Here is a 15854-nt window from a genome sequence, read left to right on the forward strand (position 1 = left end):
CCGTACTATTGGGCCAAGATCAGGCATATGGACTGCAAGGATAGTGATTAAGTAATGATAATGATAATGGACGTACGATGATGATGATCATGGAGAATGATATGATATTTGATGATAATGAGAATGATAAAACGTTTCATATGATAAAGAAATAATCAGGCAGTTTAAAATATATACAAATTAACGGTTCAATGGTTGGGAAGGGAGTTGTTAAACGAGAGGTTGCGGGTTCGAATCTTGGCTGTGACATATTTGGTATCTTTTTAAGGTAGTATTATTATTTATTATTATTAATACTACTACTACTACTACTACTACTACTACTACTACTACTATTATTATTATTATTATTATTATTATTATTATTATTATTATTATTATTATTATTATTATTATTAAACCAGTAATATCACGACTACCATAAACAAGTAAAATTAATATTTTTATAAATACTATTATTAATAACATTGTTGTTATCATTAATAGGGTTATTATAAATATATGTATATTAGTAATGTTATTATCATTATTTATTTTCACTAATAATAACTTAGTATAATAGAACTACTGTTTGGATAAACAAATTAAAATGCATACAAACAAAGTATATACTAAAAATTTATGTAAGACTTTTACAAAAATAATAATATATAAACTTGTTTAATTGATATTATGTGTATTAATATAAATAATTGATATAGGTTCGTGAATCCGAGGCCGACCCTGCATATTTCAGTATAGTCATATGTATTTTTACTACAAAATACATTAGGTGAGTTTCATTTGCCTTTTTACCCTTTATATTTTTGGGCTGAGAATACATGCGCAACTTTTATAACTGTTTTACGAAATAGACACAAGAAATCAAAATTAAATTATATGGTTGAATGATCGAAATCGAATATGTCCCTTTTTATTAAGTCTGGTAATCTAAGAATTAGGGAACAGACACCCTAATTGACGCGAACTCTAAAGATAGATCTATCGGGCCCAACAAGCCCCATCCAAAGTATCGGATGCTTTAGTACTTCGAAATTTATATCATGTCCGAAGGAGGATCTCGGAATGATGGGGATATTCTTATATGCATATTGTGAATGTCGGTTACCAGGTGTTCAATCCATGAATGATATTTTTGTCTCTATGCATGAGACGTATGTTTATGAGAAATGAAAATATGAAATCTTGTGGTCTATTAAAATTATGAAATGATTATTTATGTTAAACTAATGAACTCACCAACCTTTTGGTTGACACTTTAAAGCATGTTTATTCTCAGGTACGAAAGAAATCTTCCGCTGTGCATTTGCTCATTTTAAAGATATTACTTGGAGTCATTCATGACATATTTCAAAAGATGTTGCATTCGAGTCGTTGAGTTCATCAAGATTATTATTAAGTCAATTATAGTTAGATTTATTATAAAATGGTATGCATGCCGTCAACTTTCGATGTAATGAAAGATTGCCTTTTCAAAAACGAATGCAATGTTTGTAAAATGTATCATATAGAGGTCAAGTACCTCGCGATGTAATCAACTGTTGTAAATCATTTATAATCGATACGGACTTTGTCCGGATGGATTAGGACGGGTCTTCACATAGATGTACAGAAATAAATCGATAAATATTATCTTGAATCAATCCACGACCCAGTGTATACGTATCTCATTATTGATCACAACTCAAACTATATATATTTTGGAATCAACCTCAACCCTGTATAGCTAACTCCAACATTCACATATAGAGTGTCTATAGTTGTTCCGAAATATATATAGATGTGTCGACATGATAGGTCGAAACATTGTATACGTGTCTATGGTATCTCAAGATTACATAATATACAATACAAGTTGATTAAGTTATGGTTGGAATAGATTTGTTACCAATTTTCACGTAGCTAAAATGAGAAAAATTATCCAATCTTGTTTTACCCATAACTTCTTCATTTTAAATCCGTTTTGAGTGAATCAAATTGCTATGGTTTCATATTGAACTCTATTTTATGAATCTAAACAGAAAAAGTATAGGTTTATAGTCGGAAAAATAAGTTACAAGTCGTTTTTGTAAAGGTAGTCATTTCAGTCGAAAGAACGACGTCTAGATGACCATTTTAGAAAACATACTTCCACTTTGAGTTTAACCATAATTTTTGGATATAGTTTTATGTTCATAATAAAAATCATTTTCCCAGAATAACAACTTTTAAATCAAAGTTTATCATAGTTTTTAATTAACTAACCCAAAACAGCCGCGGTGTTACTACGACGGCGTAAATCCGGTTTTACGGTGTTTTTCGTGTTTCCAGGTTTTAAATCATTAAGTTAGCATATCATATAGATATATAACATGTGTTTAGTTGATTTTAAAAGTCAAGTTAGAAGGATTAACTTTTCTTTGCGAACAAGTTTAGAATTAACTAAACTATGTTCTAGTGATTACAAGTTTAAACCTTCGAATAAGATAGCTTTATATGTATGAATCAAATGATGTTATGAACATCATTACTACCTTAAGTTCCTTGGATAAACCTACTGGAAAAGAGAAAAATGGATCTAGCTTCAACGGATCCTTGGATGGCTCGAAGTTCTTGAAGCAGAATCATGACACGAAAACAAGTTCAAGTAAGATCATCACTTGAAATAAGATTGTTATAGTTATAGAAATTGAACCAAAGTTTGAATATGATTATTACCTTGTATTAGAATGATAACCTACTGTAAGAAACAAAGATTTCTTGAGGTTGGATGATCACCTTACAAGATTGGAAGTGAGCTAGCAAACTTGAAAGTATTCTTGATTTTATGTAACTAGAACTTGTAGAATTTATGAAGAACACTTAGAACTTGAAGATAGAACTTGAGAGAGATCAATTAGATGAAGAAAATTGAAGAATGAAAGTGTTTGTAGGTGTTTTTGGTCGTTGGTGTATGGATTAGATATAAAGGATATGTAATTTTGTTTTCATGTAAATAAGTCATGAATGATTACTCATATTTTTGTAATTTTATGAGATATTTCATGCTAGTTGCCAAATGATGGTTCCCACATGTGTTAGGTGACTCACATGGGCTGCTAAGAGCTGATCATTGGAGTGTATATACCAATAGTACATACATCTAAAATTTGTGTATTGTACGAGTATGAATACGGGTGCATACGAGTAGAATTGTTGATGAAACTGAATGAGGATGTAATTGTAAGCATTTTTGTTAAGTAGAAGTATTTTGATAAGTGTATTTAAGTCTTTCAAAAGTGTATAAATACATATTAAAACACTACATGTATATACATTTTAACTGAGTCGTTAAGTCATCGTTAGTCGTTACATGTAAGTGTTGTTTTGAAACCTTTAGGTTAACGATCTTGTTAAATGTTGTTAACCCAATGTTTATAATATCAAATGAGATTTTAAATTATTATATTATTATGATATTATCATGTATGAATATCTCTTAATATGATATATATACATTAAATGTCTTTACAACGATAATCGTTACATATATGTCTCGTTTAAAAATTATTAAGTTAGTAGTCTTGTTTTTACATATGTAGTTCATTGTTAATATAATTAATGATATGTTTACTTATCATAGTATCATGTTAACTATATATATATATCCATATATATGTCATCATATAGTTTTTACAAGTTTTAACGTTCGTGAATCACCGGTCAACTTGGGTGGTCAATTGTCTATATGAAACATATTTCAATTAATCAAGTCTTAACAAGTTTGATTGCTTAACATGTTGGAAACATTTAATCATGTAAATATCAATCTCAATTAATATATATAAACATGGAAAAGTTCGGGTCACTACAACACATGCTTCCTTTTAAACTGTTTTACGCTTAGACACGAGTACTCAAACTTTCTTTTGATCAGTTCAAACTGTTTGCTAACATGCTTTGATTCATGCTTAATCCCTACCATGATATCGTTAATTGCTACGTATAAAGGCAAGCTTATTTATTGTGATAGCGCTATTGAGGGTGACGTCTCTATCCGGATGACCGCTGGTCAATGGATACATAATAACGATGAACGACATGAACGTGATGTGTTTAGGGTAACTAATGGTTAGTATCGATATCATATACACCAGCACTATTACCGAACTGATTAAACCGCTTATTTAAATCTTGTGGTCTAAAAACTTGTTATAATTATTAAACCTATATTGTTCACTCAACCATTTTGGTTGACACTTTTAAGCATGTTTTGTCTCAGGTACTTGGATACTTTGCTTCCGCTGTAGAACTCTGCTGTTACTTAGAAGTCAAGCCGAGCACTGGGACCAGAGTTAGCATCCGTGTCAATGGCCATTTTGGCGGGGTGTTACATGTTCTTAGTTAATTCCTTGCCAGCTCGTGTGTTATTTGATTCTGGAGCGAATCGATCTTTTATGTCCTTAGGCTTCTGTAATAAGTTGAAGTTGCCTGTTAGGATGTTAGATGAGACTTTGGGAATAGAAGTAGCTAATGGTAAAATGGTTCCATGCACATCATCTGTGTCTGGAATTACCATCGAAATTGACGGCCATTCCTTTCCTTTAACCTGTTTGTTGATGCCTATACCTAGCTTTGATGTAGTCATAGGCATGAATTGGTTAAGAGCTAATAGGGCTAATATTAAGTGTGATAAGAAGATGATTTCTTTCCGTTTGGCCGATGGATCCCGAGTGATAGCTAGGGGAGAGCGCAGTGGATTTAACTTTCCTATGGTTTCCCTAATGAAAGCTCAGAAGGCGATATCGAAAGGGTGTGATTCATTCTTAGCTTACGTGATCGATGTTAAGAAAGAAAAGAAGCAGGTGATCGATATTCCCATTGTGTCAGAATTTCCCGAAGTGTTTCCAGATGATTTACCAGGGCTACCTCCAGTACGTGAAGTAGAGTATAAAATCGATTTGGTTCCAGGTGCTACGCCAGTTGCAAAAGCTCCTTACAGATTAGCTCCATCAGAAATCCGAGAGATGATGTCTTAGATTCAAGAATTGTTAGATAAGGGGTTTATTCGACCAATTTCTTCACCATGGGGTGCTCATGTGTTGTTTGTGAAAAAGAAAGATGGGTCGCTTCGTATGCGTATAGATTACCGTGATTTGAATAAGAGAACAATAAACAATAAGTATCCCTTACCGAGAATAGATGATTTATTCGATCAGTTACAGGGTGCTTCTTACTTTTCAAAGAATGATTTACGTTCAGGGTATCATCAGGTACGTGTTGCAGAGACCGACATACCGAAAACAACGTTTAGAACTAGATATGGTCATTATGAATTTTTAGTTATGTCATTCGGGTTAACCAACGCGCCAGCAGTGTTTATGGATTTAATGAACAGGGTGTGTCATCAGTATCTTGACAAGTTTGTGATTGTCTTCATAGATGATATCTTGATATATTCGAAAACCGAGAAAGATCATGCTACGCATCTGAGGTTGGTGTTAGCGCTTCTGAAACAGGAACAGTTGTACGCTAAGTTCTCCAAGTGTGAATTTTGGTTACGGGAAGTACAGTTTCTGGATCATGTGATTTGTGAACAGGGTATCAAAGTGGATCAGTCTAAGATAGAAGCTGTAATGAATTGGAACTCTCCGAAAACGCCGACAGAAATCAAGAGTTTTCTGGGTTTAGCAGGTTATTACCGCAGATTTATTAAAGACTTTTTTAAAATAGCAGGCCCATTAAATAAATTAACCAGAAAAGATGTAGCCTTTCGATGGACTGATGAACAAGAAGAGGCTTTTCAGACTCTTAAACAGTTGTTATGTCAAGCGCCGGTTTTAGCTTTACCAGAGAAAACAGAAGATTTTGTGGTTTACTGCGATGCGTCACACGCAGGTCTAGGATGTGTTTTGATGCAAAGAAATAAAGTTATAGCGTATGCATCACGACAGTTGAAGAATCATGAACGAAATTACTCTACTCATGATTTAGAGTTAACTGCAGTCGTGTTTGCCTTGAAGATTTGGAGACACTATTTGTATGGTACGCATTGTGAAATCTATACAGATCATAAGAGTCTTCAATATATCTTTTCGCAGAAAGAATTAAATATGCGTCAACGTCAATGTTTAGAATTGATTAAAGACTATGACTGTGAGATTAAGTACCATCCGGGTAAAGCAAACGTGGTCGCAGATGATCTGAGTCGTAAGAAAACAATCAAAAACGTCAAATTTATGAGAATTGAGATAGTTTCAGACTTGATCGATCGATTGAAAACAGTTCAGTTAGTAGCATTGAATGATGAAAATCTAAAGATTGAGCAAATGACCAAAAGAAAATTTGACCTGTGCAATAATTTTAGAGGATTAAAGACCTATAAAGGCCGAATTTGGGTGCCTATGCTTGGAGATTTGAGGGATTTAATCCTTACAGAAGCACATAAATCTAGATTGACAGTGTATCCTGGTAGTACAAAGATGTATATAGACTTGAAAACGTTGTATTGGTGGCCGACAATGAAGACAGATGTTGCAGGTTTCGTTGAGAAATGTCATATTTGTGCACAAGTTAAAGCAGAACATCAGAAACCGTATGGGTCTCTACGATAGTTAGAAATTCCTCAGTGGAAATGGGATCATATAACGATGGATTTTATAACCAAGTTACCCCGAACCCAGAAAGGACACGACATGATCTGGGTGATAGTGGATCATCTGACTAAGAGTGCTCACTTTTTAGCTACTCATGAAACTGCTTCGTTGAGTGATTTGGCAGATTTATACTTAAAAGAAATCATTAGTCGACATGGTGTACCGTTGTCTATAGTTTCCGACAGAGATACTAGGTTTGTATCGAACTTCTGGAACAGTTTACAATAGAATCTGGGTACGTGTGTGAATCTAAGTACAGCTTATCATCCACAGACAGACGGTCAGAGTGAACGAACGATTCAGACGTTAGAAGACATGTTGAGAGCGTGTGTCTTAGAATATGGTGGTTCTTGGAATTCGCATCTTCCATTAATAGAGTTTGCTTATAACAATTCGTATCATTCGAGTATCGGAATGCCACTGTATGAAATGTTGTATGGTCGTAAGTGTAGAACTCTGACGTGTTGGTTAGAGGCTGGTGAGAAACAATTTGCAGGTCCCAAAATTGTTCAGATAACCGCAGAAAAAGTTGAAATTGCATGAGAGAAGTTAAAAGCAGCCAGAGACCGATAAAAGATGTATGCTGATCCGCGTAGACGTCCGGTAACATTTAATGTAGGTGATCGCGTATACCTTAAGGTTTCACCGTGGAAAGGGGTGATCAGATTTGGTAAACGTGGTAAACTAGCACCGAGATTTATTGGGCCATTTCCAATCAAAGAAATTTTGAACGATCATACTGTTGTTTTAGATCTTCCTTCAGAGTAAGCAGGAATCCACAACACGTTCAATGTGTGTTATTTAAGGAAGTGCAAAGTAGATGATGAAAGTCAGATTCTTCCGTTGAAAGATTTGAAAGTCGACTTGACCAAGAAATTAGTAGAAGAGCCAATTCGTATAGTGGACAAAAAAGTCACCAAGTTAAGAAAGAAACAGATTCCAATGGTGTTAGTGGAATGGCGGCACAGTTTAGGTTCTAACTTGACGTGGGAAACCGAGGAGTTAATGAGGGCGCGCTATCCCCAGTTGTTTGACCTTGACCAGATTCCGAGGACGGAATCTTCTTAAGGGGGGTAGATTTGTAACATCCTCAATCGGGCCTAGATGTAAGATTACTAAATTGCCCTTAAGTTAGTGTTGTGTTATTATATGCTTTTATTTTTATTTTAATGTTTATTATTATTTAATAATGTGGTTAGGACCAATTTGTGACAAGGGTCACAAAACAGGTTTGTTTATTTAATTTGGACTTCGTTTGGGTTGCCAAATGATGTGCGAAAGATATCAGATAACTGATAAATACCCGTGTGTTGCACAGTGTGGGAATTAAATCCTTTTAGATCACTAGTGCAGCTCATTTTCTATCACTTTCCAGATTCTTCCCAAACCACACTCGTTCTTCATCTTCTCACCTAACCAAAACCCTGATCCTTAATTCTTGTTTTAGAGCTCAAATCGTTCATATCTTTGTGTTCTCTACGATTTACCGATTCTTTTAAGGTAAGAATCATAACAATTCATGCTTTAATCTTTGAGAAAATGGAGTTTTTGTATTAGTTTTTATAAAGTGTGTATTTTGGGTCAAAGTGGATAGATTTGATGTTGTTTGAGTCCAAATCTTGTGGGTTTATGTTCCTACATGTTTAGTGTCTTCGATTTGGTCAGTTTTGAGGTCTTAAACGAGCTCTAGAGCAAGAATTGGATGAATTTGGGTGAAATCCGTCACTTGGTCTTCAGCTTCTGCAGATGAACACAGTCGGCCGAGTGTCTCGAGACACTCGACCGACCTACTAGACCATCGACCGAGTGTGTAAGACCCACGGCCGATTGTGTCTGTGAGAGACCATCGACCGAGTGACTAGACACTCGGTCGAGTGAGTGTAGACAGTCAGTCGACTGTCTATGACAGTCGACCGAGTGTCTTTGGCAGTGAAATATTTTACCATGTGTTGATTTCTAGCCGTTATGCTGCCCGTTTGTATTTTGATGTCCAGGATGTAAATTTTGAAAGTGCACAAGTGTTAAGCAAAAATTTTTAGCGGACACTTTTTCTGACAAAAATTTCTGTATTGTGTTATTTTGGGTTAATGGACAGAAACTAACTTGTGTATATGTTTTTCTCAGAAAAAAAAGGAGAAAGAGAAGGTTCAGTGATTAGATAGCTGAATACCTTCTCGTTTGCTGGTAATCGGTGAGTGGGACTAACTGGAGAATATAATATATAGAAGCATGTTATATTATGATTGTCATGCTTGTTAGATATACTTATTGTTGTGGTTAGTTAGTTCTTGTGATGACTGCATGTTAGTTGATGCTTGTCTGTTGGAGCCCAGTGCGTCCCTATTGTGTGGTAGCCTCGGTAGGAGAGATCAACCTGCGGGTTGGGTTCCTCTGTGGTAGCCTAGACAGCCGTGGTGTATATATATGTGAATGACGTGTCCGTCGCGTGTGGATTATGTATATACATACGGTGGTGGAGGAACTTCTGGTAAGCCCCAGTCCGATCAGCTGGTGGTTAATGGTTTGGCCGAGCCGCCAAAGTCTCTGTAGACGATACTTGGGTGATGTTTGTGTGTTAGACTATGTGACATGATTAGTATAACAGTTATGTATGCCATGGCCTGTAGTTAGTCGTACTCACATAGCTTCGTGCTAATTCCCCTCCATCTCCTCCCTGCAGGTTGATAACTTTTGTAGATTGTGCTTTTTGGGAGAAGACGGGCATGGTGATGTTATGTTTGACCGGATTAACTCTGATGTGATCTTTTATAGTTTAAACTGTGTTCTTTTGAAAACAGATTGTGACTACATCTTCTCCGTATAAACATGTATTTTGTAATGACACGTGACACTGGTTGTCTTAGCAACAGTTAATGCTTATTTTGTAATTAATAAATAAATGCTTCCGCCACGTATTTAAAAAAAAAAATAGCGGTGTCACAATATGAGTGGTCCAATGTTGTGGCCACAACATGTGCTTGACAAGAGGCAAATTTTACGAAATGATCAGATGGTATATCAAGTTTTGGTTAAGTGGGAATTATTACCCATGGAGGAGGCGACATGGATTGATTTGGAAGATTACACTATGTTAAAAGCTGATATGAACCATGAGGACATGGTAATTGTGGAAGAGAGGGGTAATGATACAGTCAATGGAAGTCAGCCAGAAGTCAACGCTAAAGTCAACACAAACAGACCTCAGCGTGTTAAGATACCATCAAGTCGATTGAAGAATTATGAGGTGTCCAGAAGATGAGACGAGTTGTTTAGGACAGTTAATTTCTGTTATAACTCTAGCCACGTGTCAATTGTAAATCGAATTGGTTGTTAAAGGTTGTTAGTGGTGGTTAGGTCTAGCTCACTGTAGTATAAAGATGTAATTGTATCATTGTAATATTCATTCAATCAATAAAATCAGTTTCAATTTCAAGGAGAGTGTGCCTATCTCGAATAAGGCATAACATACTAGCGTTTTAAAGTTTAAATTTCAATATGAACATATCTTGGAGTGTTAGAGAAAAGTCTTCTAAACAATTATGGAATAATCCGGTTGGATCGAGTACACCTGTTAGATCGTGTACACCTAAATAAATAATACTCTCATTCTCTGGTAACTTAAAAGTTTAGAGTTTAAAAATCAACATGCGGTTCCTACACTTAAAAGGTAAATATAATATTTTTACAACGTTATGTTAAATCAATAAATGTATGTATGGTATAGAAAGAAGTAAAATATATGAACTATGTAGTGAAATATGGGCAAAGAAAATGATGATTGATGAATTGCTGATACAAGTTTATCTCATATTTTATTGTTACTTTGACAAAAACATCACACATAATCCACTTATCCACTTATAGAACTTAAAACAAAACTCAAATCGTTGTATGTATAGTAGTAACGAAATTCAATTCCAATATTACTGTAGAGTAACAAAATTCAATTTCGATTTCACTTACACTACTCGTTATCATAATTGTGATGTAGAGACATTTTGATATTTTTGAGGGTGGTTGGGGCGAGATGACTATGACTTGACAGGTTCATTTTTTATATGAGGTGCTATGGTGAGGGTTATTCGATCTAGAGGACATTTTGGGTTTTAATGTCAGTAAGGGACCGTGTTGTGATTCAAGAAAAAGAATCTAATTCAAAGTTGAATAAATTGTGCTTCCTCTATTTTAATTCTATTGTTTAGTATTTGACTTTGATATGTCTCAAATTTTATCAACTTCTATAAATATATAAGAATGAAGATCTATAAAACTATACCATTAAAGTATGGTTAAGAAAATAAGATAGGTAAAGATTATGGGATAAGTTTTGAAAATGCACAAAAATTATTGTGCAATAATAATGATATTTTTAAGACTTTACGTTTTTTTAAGACAACAGACGAATGATGAAGTAATAGTTTTATGTAAACTTATATGTTTCGAATTTGATAAGTCAAATTGTGATTAGGGATGCATATGGGTTAACATAAAATTACACAATATTTACACTTTTATGTATATAATCATATCTAAGAACGACCGACTTTAAAGATGTATTTTTTAATGATAATACTTCAAAGTGTAATTAATGAATAATATTGAATTTAAGGCTCTTTTATAAAATTTCATTGGGGTTGACTTATTAGACCACCATTAGCTCTGACTGTGACGTAAGATACAAATGGTGTACTTTTTTATGATGTGACAAAGTCATAAAGTGAAGTTAAATGAATGGAAGTTGATCCGTACACCACCTTATTTTTGTCATACACCACCAAAATAATTATTTAGACAGTTTTACCCTTCCTTCGAGAAGTTAAGGGGAGTTGGTGGTGAACAAAAGGAAAGGTAAAAATGTCCAAAAAATTTATTTAGTGGTGTATGGTAAAATAGAGGTGGTGTACGGATCACCTCCCTGAATGAAGGAAAGTGTCAAATTTGAAGGTTAAATTTGTAGTGAGTAATGTAATAAAATATTATTGGTAGTTGAATATAAAATAAATATATTAATTATATTAATAATATATAAAAAGTAGTGGTGAAATCTGATTGGTGAAAATTCATTTGACACAAAAAAAAAAAAAATTCAGTCATGACCATGACTAATGCCCCATAAGCGTTTCGGGTGATGCTCCATTAAAGGCGTCAGGGACGTCAGAGTCCTGCCACCTTGAATGCAACCTCATCTGACCCAAAATTCTAACGCCCCTTTAATGGTTGCCTTATATGTTTTAGAACAATTCCACACTATGCCGGTGAAAAATATAATATGTGCATTCTGGCCGCAATAACGTTTAATTGGTAACTTTCCTTACAACTCTTTTTGATTGTATATAAAATAAGATTGTGATAACTGTGGGATCTCAAGTACCTACATGTGAAAGATTTGGAAAAAGGTGATGATTCGTACACTATCTATTTTTAGCCATACACCACCAAACATGCTTTACAGTGTTATACTGTACAACACTGTAAAGCACGTTTAGTGGTGTACCGCTAACAATAAGTGGTGTATGAATCACTCCCCTTTGAAAAATAGAACTTTTTTCAAAAGCATGCTTAGTATCCCTTTTTGAGAACTTACAATACTTTCGTCGGCACTAAAAAGGACTTTATTCGAGGTTTAAATATTATTTATAGTTTAGTTTGAAGTTTAATTTAATCTATAGTTTCTATTAAAATTCTATACTGATGATGTCATTATTAGGCTAATTCATTTGTTAAGAAAAAATCAAAAATAAAAAGAAAAAAATCCAGGTCACTTAATTGATGTCATTAATCTTAAGTATTTTATTATTAAAAAAATTGTACTTATAGTGACTAATTATTTAATAACTTAAATAATGATGTCAATATTATTTTATATATTAATTACTTAATTAAAAATTAGAAAAAAACAACATAAAAACAAATAATATTTTTCAAACATGTTTTTTCTGTTGAAGTATTTTTGATCGAAATATTAAGGTTATGTTTTCTATTCTAATTCATCTTTAATTCATTCCTAATTAAAGATATGTAATATTTTATACGGAGTGTATATATATTAGATATAAATAAATAAACCCCAGAAATTTTCTTGGTGTGTAAGGCGTAAAAGATGAGCAGAAACAAAAGGTCAAGTTTTACTATGTTTTTTCCGTTTGATAAAGATAAGATATACGGAGTATTTGTTTTTGTACAAAAAAAGGTACTGTAGTAAGTTTTACTTCGATTTTCAAAGTTACAAACAATATTGGATATTATTTTCAGGTTATATACAGACTAGCATCTGATTGGTGTTATAGTTCATTTATTCTGATCAAGTTAAGTAAAACAATATGTTTGTAAAAACAACGACAAGTTTCTTAGTTGAAATCTGTGATTTCACGGGCCATTAAACTAAATGACTTTAACATTTACATTACATTGAACTGTTTCGTTTAAAAAACCCGTGATAACACAGGTCATTTCACTAGTTTAATTTTATACTTTTACATGTATGATAAGAAACGTATAGCCTTAAGAGTTATACAATATCCACTACCATTATTCAAGTAATATAGAGTACATACACAAATCAGGAGTTAATAAAATTTGTAAATAATACATAGTATATAAGTAAAAAATAAATATTAATAAATGAAAATGCAAACAACAACAACAGAGCAGCAACAATAATTGTTATTAATAATGATAAAAATGGCTATCTTATGCTTTAAAGGTACAAAAAGTGTTATTAAACTGAAACTTTCCATTTTAAATGAATTATGCTTACTATGTTAGTATTATAATTAATTTATGTGTATTAATTGCATATGTAAAGTAATATAATACGTTAACATAGTAAATGTGTATTATTTTGCGGATTATAACATAAATATGTGCATTTCTTTCTTAAAATGCTGTATTAAACTTGATATTAACAAGTGTATTATTTTTGTAGGAAGTTGTTAAAAAAATTGGACTAAAAAAAGTATGAGAGGATAAATTGTAGATAAAAAATGAGCGAGGACTAAAAGCGAACTAAAAGTAGGAGGGGGTAAACTGTAAATGAAACATGTGCGAGAACTAAAAGCGGAAAAATAAAGTAGAAGGAGGTAAATCGCAAATAATGGAGGGGTGTAAGTGTAAAATGAACGAGGACTGAAAGCATAAAATTAAAAGTGAAAGGATTGATTATAAAGAATGGTGAATAGTGTTTTGGAAGTTTATTGTTCAATAGGATTTCAATTTCATGTTTTCAATTATTCAATAAAAACCCAAATTCATTTTAGATGATATATACAGTATAATTTATGTTCTGGATTCTACATATATGTAGGTTTTATATTTTATAAGCTAGTTTTAGTCTATATCTTTTCATGTGAATACAATACAATATTATTTTAAACCACGTGTAAAATGTCTTTTCTATATTATTCAATTTAATTCATCAATATAAAAAATATTATTTTTAAAATCTCACGAATTTGCAAGTATTAAATTAAACTAATGATAAAAATAATAATAATAATAATAATAAATATAATATAATAACAAAAATAATTAATATAATAATTATTATATATACATAATAGATAAATATCCTATGTTTATGTGAATTAAACCACCCGAAACGAATGAAAGAAAACATATACTCTGTATCTTAGAAATTAAGTGCTCGAAGAATTTTAAGTTAAATTAACGTATCATAAGTTAGCTTTTTTTCTTTCTAAAAAATATAAAAAAGACAAAAAATGATTTACGTGGATATTAAAGGTTCTTTGATCTTTGAGTGGGAGTCCACTTGGATGATGATGTGATGCTTATTCCACACGTGAAACATGCGATTCTTCTTCTAGCACCCACAATAATTCTTTAAAATTATTACATAAAATCCCCCTCATCTTTAACACGTTTGATATCTTTTTATGCATCTTTTGGTTGATTTTGCTATTTACCAAAATAAGCAATAAAAATTGGCCTAAAGAAGTTGATTGAACGTGAATATAAAAGATGTATGCGGAGTATATGTTATTAGTAAACTCGTTACATGCTACAAAATGCGAAATGGTGTCAAAACTTACAAAAATGTAATATATCAAATTTAAGTGTAGTTGACTTATTAAAAACTCAAATCTGTTTCAGGGGCGGATCCAGGATTTTGAATCGATGGGGTCACAAAATAATATTAAGATATATCGCATATAAATTTAAATTAATAAAGTATGATTGACTACACTTAATAAGATTACGTTAAAGCCTAACACAAATTTCCCCTACAATATTTCTTATATTGAAAATGATCAATGACTGCTTCATTAGTAACATTTGCTAGTTCTTCTCTTTCTATCGCCCCAAGAAGACAACCATTCAGAAATTCATTACTCATTCTGCTACACATATCCGATTTTACAAGCTTCACTGAAGAAAAACACCTCTCAATCGTTGCGATGGCAACATGCAAAACCAATGCAAGCTTTAATAATGGATAAACATAAGGATATGAAAGATCTTTTTCAGTTCCAACCAACAATTTAGCAAGGTCGGCAATCCCTTTTAAGTTAGCAAATTTAACATCTCGATGCACAACCTCAAAATATACATCAAGTTCATGTTTAAGATGATCTCTTTCCGTTTGATTGAAATCCATAGGATACATCTCACTCAACTTCAATAACTTAGAAGCATCAAACATAGAAAACGAATTATGTGGGCTTAAAGCTACCATATTTGTAAGCAATTAAGTACTTACCTCATTAAATGGTAATGCGTTATGCATCACATATCTAACAGCATCAATTGAGCATTGTAATCGAATTCGATACGCTTACTTATCAATATCAGATTGCCTATGAAAAGCTACAGCTATAGATTGCTTTGGCTTCATTAGATCTTCACATCTTTGATGTGCTCTATTGTGAAAACTATTAACATCACCCTCATGGACAATAAATCTTTCTTTTTTGTTCCAACTATCAAAGCCATCGGTCACAAATGCAATCACTACCACATTGTTTTCCAACTTGATCTTTAAATAAGTAACACCATAAACAATATGCTTTGTTTGCCTTTACACTATACTCTAACCAACGAAATTCATTAAACCAAGTTATGACAAAACGTCTATCTTTTTTGTCCTACTTTTTTTTTATCGGAAAACAATTACCACGTGGTTGGCATGGTCCTCTTTGCAAATAAAGTCTTCTGATTTCTTCTCTTTGATTAGGATCATAGTCTAATATTTTTGTTCTATCTACGGGATCCGAAAGAAGGTCG

General features: G+C 32.8%; 1 protein-coding gene across 1 annotated transcript; it reads right to left on the reverse strand.

Annotated features, from left to right (window-relative positions):
- Window positions 1-14838: 14838 nt before the first annotated feature.
- LOC139854359 (uncharacterized) lies at window positions 14839-15306 on the reverse strand. The gene has a single exon (XM_071843668.1). It carries the CDS (start codon window positions 15304-15306, stop codon window positions 14839-14841), a length of 468 nt encoding a protein of 155 aa, XP_071699769.1.
- Window positions 15307-15854: the final 548 nt, after the last annotated feature.

Source organism: Rutidosis leptorrhynchoides, chromosome 1, assembly GCF_046630445.1.
Source record: "Rutidosis leptorrhynchoides isolate AG116_Rl617_1_P2 chromosome 1, CSIRO_AGI_Rlap_v1, whole genome shotgun sequence".
NCBI lineage: Eukaryota > Viridiplantae > Streptophyta > Magnoliopsida > Asterales > Asteraceae > Rutidosis > Rutidosis leptorrhynchoides.

Coding starts and splice junctions, on each gene's coding strand:
- LOC139854359 (XM_071843668.1), bottom strand. CDS start 15,306: ATGGTAGCTTTAAGCCCACATAATTCGTTTTCTATGTTTGATGCTTCT.